We start from the raw sequence: 14,985 nt of genomic DNA, 5'->3' as shown, positions 1-14,985 counted from the left end.
TTTTTTCTCGGTGGGGTTGACTTAGTAATTTTGTTCTTTTTGCTGTTGGATATTGCAGTTTGCTTGCTCTCGTTTATAGAACTTGGTGTTGTGTTGAGTGTTGTCGGGGTAAAATTATCTATTGAAAAAAAGGAAAACAGTGCAATAAAATAGCGAACATATTCGTTTGTATACAACCTAACGTACTTACTAGCGCCGAGCGCGAGCAATCAGTGTCGTTGGAGTGGTGGCAGCGCGCGCCTAATCGACGCTGTTGCAGCGTATAGAGCAACATTTGTTGAATTGTAATTCAAGTGAGAAGACGTCACTCAGCTTGGCAGGCAGACAGGCTAACAGGAAAGCAAGCTAGCTAGTAGCAGGCGCTGAGTTATAAGTCATCGCCGAGTAAATCCGTCACAAGGCACATAAATACAGGTAGAAGCCAAAATGACGTTGCTCTCATGAGAACCAAACCTTTAAACTTCAACTTGATTTTATTTTATTTCCTATATTTCGTTACGCTTAAAATGTCATGTCGTTTGTTTTTTTTGAATGTTCGTTAAAAACAAATTTTAATTAACATTTGCATTTTTGTAGTGTTGTGCGGTTTATACTTAGTGTATGTGTTAAAAATGCAGCACCTGAAGCGTTGTTTTTTATGTGGTGTTAAATATAATGCAGACATCACTAATTTTTTTAACGTGCCTCAATGCCCTCGGCGTAAGGAGCGTTGGGAAAGCAGCTGTGGGGTAGAGCTGCAGCGAAATGCCTTGCTGTGCGTTAAGCATTTTAAAGCAGCAGATTTCATAAATGCACCAGGAGGTACAGGAAAGGCACGTTTGATGCCAAGTGCTCTTCCTATGACCCTTATGCCGGAAAGTCCTTCCAACAACACTGCAACTCATAAATCAAGTTGTGAAAGCTTAATAAATGATCGCGCTTCACAAACTGAGTAAGCATTGTTAAAACGCGATATATTTATAGAAATATTTTTAATTTAAGTCGTTTAGTGGAGACTTAGAACAATCCAGCTATAAACTCGAAATTCTGTTGCTGAAGTCAAGAATTGAAAATCTGGAGGGTGAAAACAAAGCACTCAAGACAGAGTACTATAAATATAAACTTTCAATGAATAAAAAAATAGAAAAGAACATACAATTAACAAATTTTAACTAAAGAAAATGAATAAATAAATACAAAACTTTAAATTTACTTAAAAACGTCAACAAGCGAAATGTAATTTTTTTATTTTTCCTTACACACGCTCATTTTTATTTTTACTCTCCCGAAAACTTTGACTTTTGTAGGTTTGATGTCAATTTGGCTTCTACCTGTTTTTATTGTACCAAGAATCCGTCAGTTGGTAGTCGGTCGTGGAAAATTGTTGTGCGTTCGTACATACGTTTCGTCGCGATCACTCCTCGGAGGAGTAAAACAAAAAAAAAAGTGAAAATATTTAGCGACGGAATAGTTGGCATTTTCTTTCCGCTTTTTTCCGTTTCTATTGCGGCCCACGAAGACCAACTTCGTCGATAGTAGCAATGATCGCTGAAAACTGAACAACGCGACGTGTGTTTTGCGATTTTTTTTTGAAATTAATGGTGAAAAAGTATATAGTTAAAGTTATACAATTTTGAAATTTTTCGCGACTGCCGTAAAAAAGTGCAATAAGTGTTTAACGCTGCTCGACTTATAATCAATTGCGCTGGCTTTTGATAGCTTCCATCTTGGAATCCAAAGTTGTTATGCGCATTCATCATTAATTTGGTCGGCATTCCAGACATGTGTACGTTATTTACCATATTTATCATATACATTGCTTACACATTTCAATTTCCTTCTTGCTTCCGTCTGCGCACTCGCGCCAGTTTATCTATGTAAGGGTACATACATTTGGATGTACATACATTAGAGTGGCCCAAAATAAGAAAAGTCGGAATTTTTATGCTCTCGTCCCCAGGATTGTTCTTTACCGAAAAAATTATACCCCTGTGTTTTTTTTTTAAATCAAAATATATTTAGAGGTCGCTCAGAGCGCTCAAAGTTTTCCACGTATTTTATATGAAACAAGTAATTTTTAGCAAAAAACGAACCCGACTTCAGTTCTCATATAAAATATATATGTATATATATATATGTATATATTTCATGATCCAATGATCGGATCTAAATAGGAATTATCGGAATCGGTTGACGTGGTCCAAAGTTATGCGGTAACATACATAAAAAAGAAATATTCCGACGAACTGATAACCTCCTCCTTTTTTTGGAAGTCGGTAAAAAAAAAACAATTTCTGATAGAAATTGTATAGAATTTGTGAAATCAATACTTTTCGATAGGAAAGCTTTATTTCTCTTCAGGAGACTTCCTATAATAATACCCAATGGTTTATTTAACAATTCTTTAATACGAATTATATTTTATATTTCCCCTAAAAACCCCAAAAAAAGTCACCGGGGGGGGGGCAATGAAAAATCGCTACTATTAAAAAATAGTAAACTAAACAATTTGGTATTTTTATTAGAAGTCTCCTGAAGAGAAATCAAAGCTCTATCGAAAAATATTGAGTTAAAAATTCTATACTATACCATTTCTACGAATAATTGTTTTTCCCATATAAAATACATGGAAAACTTTGAAGGCTTTGAGCGACCACTAAAAATTTTTTGACTTCAAAATAAAAAAAAAACGGGTAAAATTTTTTCGGTATAGAACAATCCTAGGGGCTGATAACACTAAAATTGCGACTTTACTCCCCCCCCCCACATGCAGTTTTGGACCACCCTAATGTACATATGAACATTCATGCAGATGTGTAAAAAACTATTTATTGTAGCGTTTTGGTAGTTCAAGTACTGACGACAATTTACCAGATCGTCTTGCAGTCATCCTTGTCTATTCGCTTCATTTCTATTTGGTTGGGTCTCCAGTGTCCGTTGAGCGGAAGTGCGATAAGTTTTATACACTTTGATTTACACTTATTGCCGCATTTATGATTGATTAATAATGCGCATGCGTGCGTGAATTATAAATAGCGCACGTGCATAGCAATCTTTTCAGCTTATACCCAGCGTACTATAGGATTGTATGCACTTTGAAACGTTTGTGTGCACGTGCATGCATCGTATTTTATTGATGTTTTTATGTTAAAACATATTGTGTGCATAGCTGTGACATTGTGATCAGCATGCGGTTTCCTCTTACATGCACCTATGTACATCCATTTGCACGCACTATGTCAATACAAATGCGGTTACACCAAATCAATCGGAATTTCGTGTTTGCTAAGATCCGATAAATATTGTAAGATATTTATATCTCGGTTAAAAATCGTGTGTCTCAAGGTGTATTCAATTCTTAGGCCCACATACATACATACATACATACATCAACTCCAGAACCGACTCCAAAATAATTCAATCGTATTACAATACGCATGAACTGTTTCTCCAATGCAATCAATTTCAATGTATCAAATGTATCGTGTATACTTAGCGCACATAGCCTCGCGAGGCTTCTACCTGCCTGGCACTGATGTAAAGTAGTACAGCAGGAGCCCTCAGCACTTTCTGCCAATGTCACACAATGTGAAATGTAATGCATATTAGCATAGATAATGCTGAAGCATCGATGGAGAATGCATTCAATTCGCTGCTGAGTAAATGCTCAACAAACAAACAAAAACAACAAATTTCAACAATATTGCATCAAAATTTGACATTTTTAATCAAATGATTGTAAGTTTAAAATTGTTCAATTAAAACTTTTCTGATTTTTTTTTGCAGACGGTGTTAAGCATTTTCTTCCTTATAAAACAATGTTAGCATACTGGCAAATGAAATACAATTTCATAACGTCGTGTTTATTTATTTATTTTCATTTTTTTATTTACATTTCATTCTCTAACAAAACCCATATAAACCCAAGTTTAAAACTTTGTAAAAAACTACAAAACATGCAACAAATTTTAACCCAAATTTCAATTTTTTTTCTCAGGAGTGTTGGAATTTTTTTGAGTCCATTCAATTGTGCTCTGATAATGTGGTTGTTCACGCTTGCCTGGTTATCTGGTTAAAAATAATTTTTCTGTAGTGTATTTTATTGTTGTACAACAAATATTGGTATGGTTATTGTGCTTGCCACATAAAAGCAAAACGTTGAAAATTATTACAATCGGACTAAAATTGCGGTCACTTTTCATATAACGGTGAATTTCAGAAATGCTCGAAACTTCGATATTTCGAAATTTCAGGACGCTAATTTACACAAAATTGATACTAACAAAAATCCCTTGAAAATAAGTAACATGATTAGGAATTTTGGAAAATGGTCGTGGCACCGCTCACATATGACTATATAAGTTTATCTCATTATGTCTAATTGAACGTTTTATCGAAAATGTTTAAATAGGGGTAAAACCACCCCTGTTTACCACGTAGCGGTAATTTTCGGAAATTTGAAAAAACGATATTTAATACTTGCGCCGGGTATTTAATATTCGGCTCCGCCCGAACTTAGGCTTTTTTACTTGCTTATTATATAGCTGGCGGATCTCAAATTTCTTTCTACAGTTGTGAAGCACATTAAATTTACTATCTTCTGCATAAACGACATTTTCCAAACTTGACTTGGCTATAGTATATATAAATACATACGTAGGTCACACTACAGCGAAAACCATATACATAACATAAAGTTTCAAACTTTGTACAGTTTTTATAAAAATTCGACAAATTTCAAAAAAGTTTCATCAATTATTCAAACTATTTCTTCGGACTTTTACTGCCTACTGAGTAGCGACCGCTTCAGAAACTATGTATGCATGTTTTTGGATAATGCTCGGACTTGAAATCAAACCCTGGTCCTACTGAATGATAGTACGTATCATTAACTACTCGGCTAGGATCACGAATGCCTTTTTTATTAAACGAATATGTTTCTTGACAAGAGTAGTTAAGTTATTTATGGAGTTAGCTTGGGGTGGCGACGATAACTTTGTACCCTTGTAAACATTATATATTTTTGGGGAAAATGTTTTTTATGGGTTTAAGCCTTCTTTTTTGGTAAAGTGAAACATATTTTAACAGTTGATAAAAATTCCACAAACTTATTTTTCTTGAACAAATATCTATTCAAAATCAACAATATTGTATCGTTAAAATAAATGTTGTATGGAATCCCTTGATAACTTAACCAATAAAATTTTATTTTAGTGGAGTTAAATTTCAGTCAAGAATTGGTCATCCGCCGATTTTTTCGCATTAATCGGTGGTAATTTTTTTTTCTAATTGGAGTATCGGTTTTAGGACCTAAACCAAACTAAGGCTCTACCCGGAATTGCAGCGGGCGACGGTAAAGCGATCGACGGTTTACCGCTGTCAAAATTAAAGCTCACAAAGGCATATTATTTATTTCTAACAAATCCATGCACGCACGTCCCGAAAAAATATTTAATTTTAATTATAATTCTCAAATCAAAATGACAACTAACGGAAGCCGTTGTGCGCCGCAACTGTATAGCTGTTCACTTACCGCCGACTGCTTTGCGGTCGTACGCTGTAATTCTGGGTAGAGCTTAAGCGATAATATTTATACAAGGTAGTAAACCGTAAGAGGCTCCTTGTTGAATAGAAGTTTTTTGCATACAATTTTATGTACTCCTACTTATTCTGTGGAAGATTTTCATATATGTACAGCGATTTATAGTAAACCTTACTGGATACCGTCTCTCTTAAACATTTTAACTCCAACTCCAACTGTCATTTCTTAAAAAAATAAGGTCAAAAGTGCCCGTTTTAGTAGGAGTAACGGGTAAAAATGTTCTGTATATGAAATTAAGATTTTTATATAAAATAACTATTATTATAATTGAAGTTTTAACCGAAAAATTGGAAACTTTAACCTCATGTAAGAAGATATAATAGGATGGAGAAAATTGTGGTTAATTATAACATTTGATTTGCATTCAAAAAGTATTGAAATATAGCAAATAGTTCCGACTTAATCTTAGGTTAAGATCGTGACGACAGTTGTTTGGGTTGCACGTGCCTTTTTATTCACAACGATTGTCATGAAAAGGGTAAAACGATAACCGGCTAATATTGCTGTTGGACAGATTTGATATTGATTTGAAACAAAAACGATCGCATTTGTCGAAGAAAAAGTGATATTCCACCGAGCCAATGCAGGGGTACAGACGCATTCCCACGACAACCAGTTCTACATAACGGAATGACTCGGGCTGTACCCGACCAAAGGCTGTTGTTCCGGCAATCTAACCTTGCTTAGGTAGGCGTAACCTCTTAAACGTTGTTCTTTCTTGGGGCATCATCTGTTCCGCTTTCTTCTCTCAGTTGCAGATCCCTTGTTGTGCTGCTTGGTCGCAAATTCCTTCTGTGACGCCGCCCACTACCACCACAAGGCAGCACGCACTACAACATTACACATAACAAAAAAGGCCGGCAGGCAAAACCATAACTCTAATCCCCCACATTGTAATCATTCCCCCAAGGCACAAAAAAGATATTACAATTCAACTGAGGCATCCTCTATCTCACAGGGACTCGAACGGTGGTCATCGAATTATCTGAGTAGGTCGACAGTAACTTTCATGCTATTTCATTATTATATATCGAAGTCATCCACCAGAGAGAGTCTCTATGTCTGTTTTGCTGACTCCTGCTTGTGCTCGAAAGTAAACGGTTACCTCTCCGAAATATCTCGCTTATTTACTGCAAGGATTCGCTCTCTCCCTGACGAAATCCCCGGCAGCCCTTTTTACCACCTGGACGAAGGAGGTCAGACTCCAGCTGGGAATTCACGTGAATGGCGAACCAATTCCGACGGCGAATAACCCGAAAATTCTCGGAGCTATCTGCGATAGTATGCTCTCTTCTGCGCAATTGTCAATATAGTACAGAGCCGCAACAAGGTCGTCATGTCACTAGCCGGCAGCGCCTGGAGCAAAAACAAAGAAATGTTGCTGCAAAAATACAAGGCAATTGGCCAGCCGGTTCTAAACTACTCAGCGCCCGTATTGTAACTGGGGGTCGAAGTCTGAAAATATAATAAATTTTATAATGCCGGCGGAAAAACCGCAACCGTTTTTGGTGATGCCCCCTTTTGTACATATAAGATATCTAGATATGTACATACATATGTATGTATATACAAATGTGTGTATATACAAATGTATGTATACATATGTAAATGGGCGTCTTGCACTGACGAAATGCCGTGAAGATTTCTTTTTTTTACTTTTGCACATCGCAAATAAGTTGATAAACAAAATAAATATGTTTTATGATTCATTATGAAGGAAATGCCAACTCACAAGCATTATTGCAGCCTTATACTGTATTCGTGCTCCTCCCCTATAAGCTTCTTTATCTGCCATTTATAAGCACCTGCGTCAAATTGTAATCGATCTGTGTACGGCCCACCACATCAACTTTTACATACGTATGTATGTATGTATATGCATATTTTGATTACAAATCATGTAATATATCGCCTGGCGAATTCCGGTAGCCAGCGATAAAAAACAGCAGGAGGCCATCTTGTATTCGCATGCATTAATTGCATAGGAGTAATAAATATAAATTACGACTACTTACAAATTTATGATTAATTCGTTGTGAAATGAGTAATTCTAACCAGGTTGTAAATTAAAGCCCAGTAGCTGTAACGCGTGGTAACTAAAAATTGCTACTGCTGTGTTACGCTTAGCGACTATAGAAATACTCGGCGCGCATTTGTTCACGCGCATGCGTACGCGTTATAGTGAAAAAATAAAATAAAAACAAAACCACGACAAAATGAAAAATTACAAATTGCGTTTGCTGCAGCCGCTATATCGGTGGCACATATGTATGTGTATGTATGCATCTGATGGTAGTGGCTAAGCCTGGGTTAGTAGTGTCACCAAATTACTTTTCATTTGCCACCACCCATTTCAGCGCCACCCAATTTGCTAAAAAATTTACATCCCCGCCACCTGAGCCTGGTCGGCCAACTGGCGATTAAAGGTATTGGCCCAATGCACGCTTGCTTTGCTTGCTTTGCTTACTTTAGTTTGCTTTGCTTTACTTTGAAGGAAGTGAAGTAAAGCTGCCACTAGGCCAACTTTCATACATTTTAATAGATTTTAAAAATTGTTTGACAGTTCTCAAAGCCAAGCAAGCAAAGCAAGCGTGCATTGGGCCAATACCTTAAATGAATTTCTTGATTTATACGCAGCGCTTAATTGGATTCGAAATTGGATTTCGACATGCAGCGACAAACAGCGTGGTGAACAAGCGCAGTGGCTAAGCCACAATATAATCAGTAAACAACCTTCGGTGAATTTGGCGACTACCTTCCTCGGGGATGAATATGCTAGGGATGAAATTATTGGTACACACGCCTTCCCGGCACGCAGGGTTGCTTTTAAGAAACAAAAAATAATTAACTCCAAATAGTTTCAAAAAGTATAGTGTAAAACGAAATTTATTGAATAATTCCACATAAAATGGTATACATAAATGACGCATTTTCTAAACGATTTAAATTAAACGCATTTGCGAATTGATAGAAAAGTACTACGGATTGTAAATTTTTGTTAACTATGAGGTGAATGAAAATTTTCAACCCGGCCTGATGGTTTGATTTTATTACTAAGGCGTCTCATAAATTCATGGCTTTTAGTTCTAGAAGAATAAATGTCAGTAAAGACAAGTCTTTTTTGTATAATTTCTGATTTTAATTGCTCAACTTCTTTTGAACCAGAGCAACTGTCAAAAATTTCCAACAGTAAAAAGTTACGAATTGGCACAGCAGAAATGTAAAATTTTCTCGCCATAATAAAAAGTTGTTTAAACATGGAACTTTTCTACTAATTGACATAAAATTACTATCTCAACGCTCGGAGCGCTGCCACTGAGGGCCTTTGCCAACTGATTAAAAAGAGAAAATTTGGAAAGACCAAACAAAAATTTTGAGATTTCTCGTTGTGAATACGAATGCCATAGTTTTTACCTAGCTCGTGGGACTACGCAAAATTTTGACAGCTTGTAAATATGTATACACATAAAGTTGTTGGCGGTAATAAGGAGTCAAAATTAAAATGGAGAAAAGAACAAAAAGCGTAGACTAGTTGTCAGTTATAAAATAAATCCAATTTATTTGCGAATATTTGTTTATTCTTTTTATTGAAAGGCAACCACTCGGAAAAGCTTGTGTTAATTATATTTATAACAGAACCTGGCAGCTCGCACGTTGTCTAAATTCTCAAGTAACATAAAGTCCACAAAAGAATAAGTACGCCATGTATAAATTTTTACAATACACAAAAATAGAGCTTTCGCACGAGTGTTTGTTTGGTTTTTCAACACCATTGATAATTTTCTTTTAATAAAATCACGATTTGACAAATGCTTAAATTTATTTATCTAATAATAATACAGCACACAACCCTGAAATCTAAGAAAAAGTCTGAGGAAGGCCATTAAATAGCAGCACACAACCCCGTGCCTTCCTCAGGAGTGAATATAACTACAACAACAACCACTACTACAACAACAACCCAAAAAGGTTGGTTACTGTCTATACTGTGGGCTAAGCTGCAACACTTGACAAGACATTTAGTGTCGCGGATTCTATCCAAACAAATCGGGCTTACAGTAGCTACACACGACGAGCATATCCGCGCACATGCGCACATGCTCGTCGTTTGTAGGGCGGTTTGCGCGCATGCTCGCCAAAAATCAAAAAATTTTGATTTTCAGCGAGCATGCTCGTCGTTTGTAGCGTGGTTTGCGAGCATCGCATTGGAAACAAAAACAACAACCTCATTTTGTGTTGATGCTTGCAGTGTGCACATCGCGGATAAATGCATCCAAGCCATGTGCGTTAATTGAATTTTTGATAAATGAGGCTAAATTACTATATGTATATGTATGTACATACATATAAGTAAAATATAAATAAATTTAAGTAACACATACATAAAAAACCCATAAGTATTTCAATTGCATCATCCGCGTCTTTCCTTTCCATGTTTACGCTTTGAGTACAAAATCACTTATGAGCCGCTCGCCGTTTGTAGCATGTTGGTGCACATGTGCGCGGATATGCTCGTCGTGTGTAGCTACTATTATTAGCTAAATTGTGCACATACATATTTAAAAATTTTGCGCTTGCTCGTACAAACAGTTTGACAATATTTCCTCCAAAAAATGCAAATAGCTGTTGTTGTTTCCCGTTGATCACGTTGTAACTGTTCGCTTACATTTTGCCAGCATTGTAGCGCATTTCTTGTTTTCCGATTGACGTTTGCCACATTTGTGTGGTATGTAAATGTGCAAACACATATGTACTACATACCTACATACATGTTGTTGACAAGCTTGACAATTGACCGCAAGTTTGTTGTACGTTTCACGAATAAGTGCAATTAATTAATTTATGTATGGATACGCAAAAAAAAAAATTATCTGCACATTTGTCTCGCCGCACATGCGAAAAACATCGGAACCAATATTTGTTAAACACAAATTAAATCATGCATTATGAAAGGCGGGCTTGTTTGGTGCAGCGCTTTGGTACCTATTTTACATACATATTTTTATTGCAGTTACTATAATTATTTTCTTTTTTTATCTGCATCAATGCCGGCGACGTTTTCGCTGCTGCAGCTGGTTGACATTGAAATGTCATAATTAAAATGAATTGTTACAATTGATAAGTTAGCTAGCTGGCTGTGGCTGTCATCTATCGACACTATTCCAACCTGTAAGATTTGTTTCATTGCAATTTGTATGCAGAATTCTTGTGAAAAGAATTCGTGTGGGGTGATCGCAAAATTGCTGGTCAAGCCGGCTGGAAAAGAGTCAAAAGTGTCAGCAAATTTGTCTAATTGAAGTTATAGATACAGGCTTGCAACAATAGTTGGTCAGTAGTGAGTTCATGGAAGTCGAAATAAGTAACGCTCTATTTGCCAAAAATGCGTTTTCTTTTTCTATATGCACTGGCGACAGAAATAATAGACTCGTCGTACTTTTAAGAATTTTGGCTATATTTCTTTAGTGTATTTTATGTTTAATATTTTTTTATAAAAGCCTAGGTAGTTATACAACAAACATCATATAAATCCGCTTTTCAAACTTTGAACAAAAATTATAAAAATTCGACAAATTTTCAGCAAATGTTCAAACTTTTTATTCAGACAGTTTTGTGGCCCATTCAATTTTAGTATAATAAAGTGCAAGTTTTTTAAGAATTCTTTTTTGCTGACGGTGTCACGCATTTTTTCCCATACAAAGTGTGCTAGAAAATTTTTTAAGTGGAAGAGAATGCCTAGCATCGGCAACAAAAAAAAAATTGTCAAAAATCAACGGTATACTAAAATTGAATGGGCTACCAAACTGAATACCAACAATTTTTCTAAAAATTCGGAATAAAAAGTTTAAAAATTTTGTGAAAATTTGACGAATTTTTATAATTTTTGTGTTACGCTTGAAAAGGGGATTTATATGGTGTTTGTTGTATAACTGGCCAGACTTTTATATAATTTTAAACATACAATAAACCATGGAAATAAAGCCAAACTCTTCAAAGTAAGGAAAGTGTATTATTTCTGCCGCCAGTACATATAAGTAGTCTCCTTAAATATTGCATGTAGTATCATTTAACGGTTTTCAAACTTTTAAATGACCTCTTAATAATAGGATTTCTGGAAATAATTAAAATATTCGTTCGTTTCATGAATGGCCGTCAAAACGTTCTTTCACATTTCAAATTAGTCACAAGGTTGGCACTCGGGCACTGTCGTTTATCTTGCAGATAAAAAAAAAACTAAGTGCGCCTGGGCCACACTGGAGAAGTGAAACTTACGTTCCGTATTTCTCATAACCAATATACATAAATATGTACATATATTCATCTGCTTTTGCTTAAGGTTATATTTTTGCCTTTTTCTGTCTAGATCCCTATCTCTACTCCTTCTTCGTTCTAATTACATACATTTATTTTATCCTGTTTTCCTTTATCTTCATTTTTATCTTTACACTCTATCGATAGTAACATGCAACAAAATATCGATAGCAAAACCGATAAAAATATCGATAAAAAATCGATGAAAAATTCGATAAAAATTTCGACAGCAAAACCGGTTATAATATTGGTAACAAAATCGATTGGAAAATCGATAAAAATAGCAATAAAAAAACGATATTAAAATCGATAAACAATCGATAAAAAAATCGATTTGAAAATCTATAATATCGATAGCAAAATCGATAAATATCGATAAACAAAATCGATAAATATCGATAAACAAAATCGATAAATATCGATAACAAAGTCAATAGATATCGATAACAATATCGATAAATACCGATAACAAAATCGATACCAAATTGGATAAATATCGATAACAAAATCGATAAATATCGATCACAAAATCGATATATATCAATAACAAAATCGATAATTATCGATAACAAAATCAGTTAATATTTATAACAAAATCGATAAATATCGATAACAAAATCAATAAATATCGATAACAAAATCGATAAAAAATATCGCTAACAAAATAGTTAAAAATACCGATTGCAAAATCGATAACAAAATCGATAAAAATAAGTTCCGAAAATATCGATAGCAAAATTGATAACAATATCGATAAAAATTTCGATAGCAAAATCGATAACAAAACCGACAAAAATATCGATTATTTTATCGATAAGTCTCGAGAATCCCGAAAATCTCTAAAATCCCAAAATAGTTCCCAGATTGAGTCTCTGTGTCTCTCTCTATATCTTTTCCTCTTTAATAACCTTTATTTTAATTTTTCTTCCCCTATCTTCATCTTTATTTTTGTCGGTATCCTCATCCTCATCTTTGCTTTTACATTTCTGCTCATCATTTTCTTCATCTATATATTCCCCTTCACCTTTGCCCTTATATATATAAGTACATATATTGCTTAAATTTACCTTAGTCTTCATTTTTGCCTATATCTTTACGCATCTTTGTTTTTGTTTTTACATTTGCCTTTATTCTTTTCTTTATCTATGTACGTACTCACCTTTACTTTCATTCTTGCATTGGTCTTTTTCTAAGTGCTATTCTTTAACCTTTTATTAGCAAATTTTTGTTAAATTAATACCATATGCATACACACAAGAAGCACTTGTTTCAGCCCCAACCATTTCCGGTGCACCATTTCCGTCTGCAATATCCGTTGAATTTGCCAATTCACTCCCAACCAACCAACCGCCGCTAAAGAAGTTTCACTTCAAAAACTGAAATCAGTATTGCAGGTTATAAAACAGTGACCCCTCTGTGCACCTTCTCGCGACCTTCTCTTGGAGTCGCGTTCTTCCACTAGGATAAAATAAACACATTTTTTACTTAATACTTCTGGTTCTACTAACATTAGTGAGCGGCCAAATTAAGTTTTTGTTTTATTTGCAAATACATATTTGGCGGCTAACTGCTGAATTTAGATACGTGATTAACGCAGCAACGTATAACAGCAATCAATTAACCAGGACGGAATCTCCTTGAGAACAGTGTGACTGGTAGTAAAGAAAATGAAAGATTGCATATGGTTTTCAGTTCGCATTTATAAGGTTACGGCGATTCATCAACAGTTTAGTTGATGTGCTATAGTTACAAAACATTATTAATTTAAAAAGTATTAGTACTGATATAGTTTTCGACATACTTATGGATATGGGTACATGATTATCGATATCTTAACCGATTTATTATCGATATGTTAATCGATATGTTAACCTATGTAGATATTATCCATATGTAAACCGAAATTGATATATGGTTATTAATATCAATGTCCAATCGATATCGTTGCTCTGCCATATTCGTATTTGTATTACGCCTTGTGTTCATAATCGCATTCAAAGCAATTGTTTTCGTACAAAATTCACATTAGGTCCATTCCTTATCTTTCTGACTAAAATCTGAAAAGTGTCAAAATGCAAGAGCGTAAGGAAAATGCGCTCACTAAAAGAGAATAACAGGAAAAAGTGAAAGAACCGAAAAAAACCAAATTTTTAGTCCGTACTTATGTCAACTCAAAATAGAATTACATATATGTAAAAAACACATTCATACAATCACAATAAACGCTTACTATGTATGTATACCAATTATTTTTCGCCTCCTTTCCATTCTCAATTCCCTTTTTTTAGTTTCTAGATTATTCTCATTTTACGTTTATTCTGTGATTTCCGTTAATTTAAATTCAGTGACACTTCTCAAGATTTTGCCAGCAAAAATTCTTCTGACTAAATCTGACTACGTCGGACTGAAGAAAGTTATAGTCATTGTACAGTTCCATAAGTAAAGTAACTCTTCTTCTTATCGTTTTTTCTGGCAGGCTGTGTTTTTGGTTCAGTGTGTTAGTGTATTTTGAATAAATTGTAATAGAAATTCAAGAAATTGTAATAGAAATTAAAGAAATTGTAAAAGATAAGAGCAAATGCCAAAAAACAGGGGATCTCAGCTGTAGGCATTTTTTGGCAATCAGCTGATGTGTTTTTACTTAGGAAACTGTACGATGATTACAGTTGCTCTCTGATTTCTGCTGTCTAGTTAAGAAATGCTTTTTTGACTAAATGTGACTACTTCGGACTATTTCTGACTTTCTGGGAGATAAGGAACGCAGCTATTGATCTGTCGCTTTTGCTTTGCACAACAGTAACAGCTGTTGACGAATTAACTAACGCGCTTCTACGAGAATCGAATGAATTTTTCTTATCAACACTCACGCTCCTATTCTGCAACCCTTTCGTATTAGGATTTTGCTACGAGTCGTAGAAATAGTATGTTGCAATCCAAATCGTTATTTTCGAAAGTCGTAACAATGGCATGCCTAAAAACGAACGGCTAAGAAATTGTTCTCTTTTTTTTGCGTAATTTTGTACGAAAACAATTCTGTGTCGGAAGTGAGATAAAGGATGTAAATCGATGTGTGTTTGCAGGAAATATTAGTGGTG

General features: G+C 34.9%; 1 protein-coding gene across 2 annotated transcripts in view; it reads left to right on the top strand.

Annotated features, from left to right (window-relative positions):
• LOC118740465 (protein mothers against dpp) overlaps positions 1-14,985 on the top strand; it is a 75,713-nt gene that overhangs the window by 45,376 nt on the left and 15,352 nt on the right. The window contains exon 1 of one of the 2 annotated variants that reach the window (XM_036472023.1): positions 1,742-1,765. The exons of the other annotated variant lie outside the window; for it this stretch is intronic. Coding sequence (XP_036327916.1) covers positions 1,762-1,765 — 4 coding nt within the window. The 5' untranslated portion in view covers positions 1,742-1,761. Of the gene's footprint in view, positions 1-1,741; positions 1,766-14,985 lie in introns of those variants that run through there. 2 annotated transcript variants of the gene reach the window in all.

The sequence above is a fragment of the Rhagoletis pomonella genome, unplaced genomic scaffold (assembly GCF_013731165.1).
Source record: "Rhagoletis pomonella isolate Grant_MI unplaced genomic scaffold, Rhpom_1.0 Rhpom_scaffold_00006, whole genome shotgun sequence".
NCBI classification, from domain to species: domain Eukaryota; kingdom Metazoa; phylum Arthropoda; class Insecta; order Diptera; family Tephritidae; genus Rhagoletis; species Rhagoletis pomonella.
The sequence above is the reverse complement of the archived record's forward strand: the minus strand, read 5'-3'. Positions and strand labels throughout refer to the sequence as shown.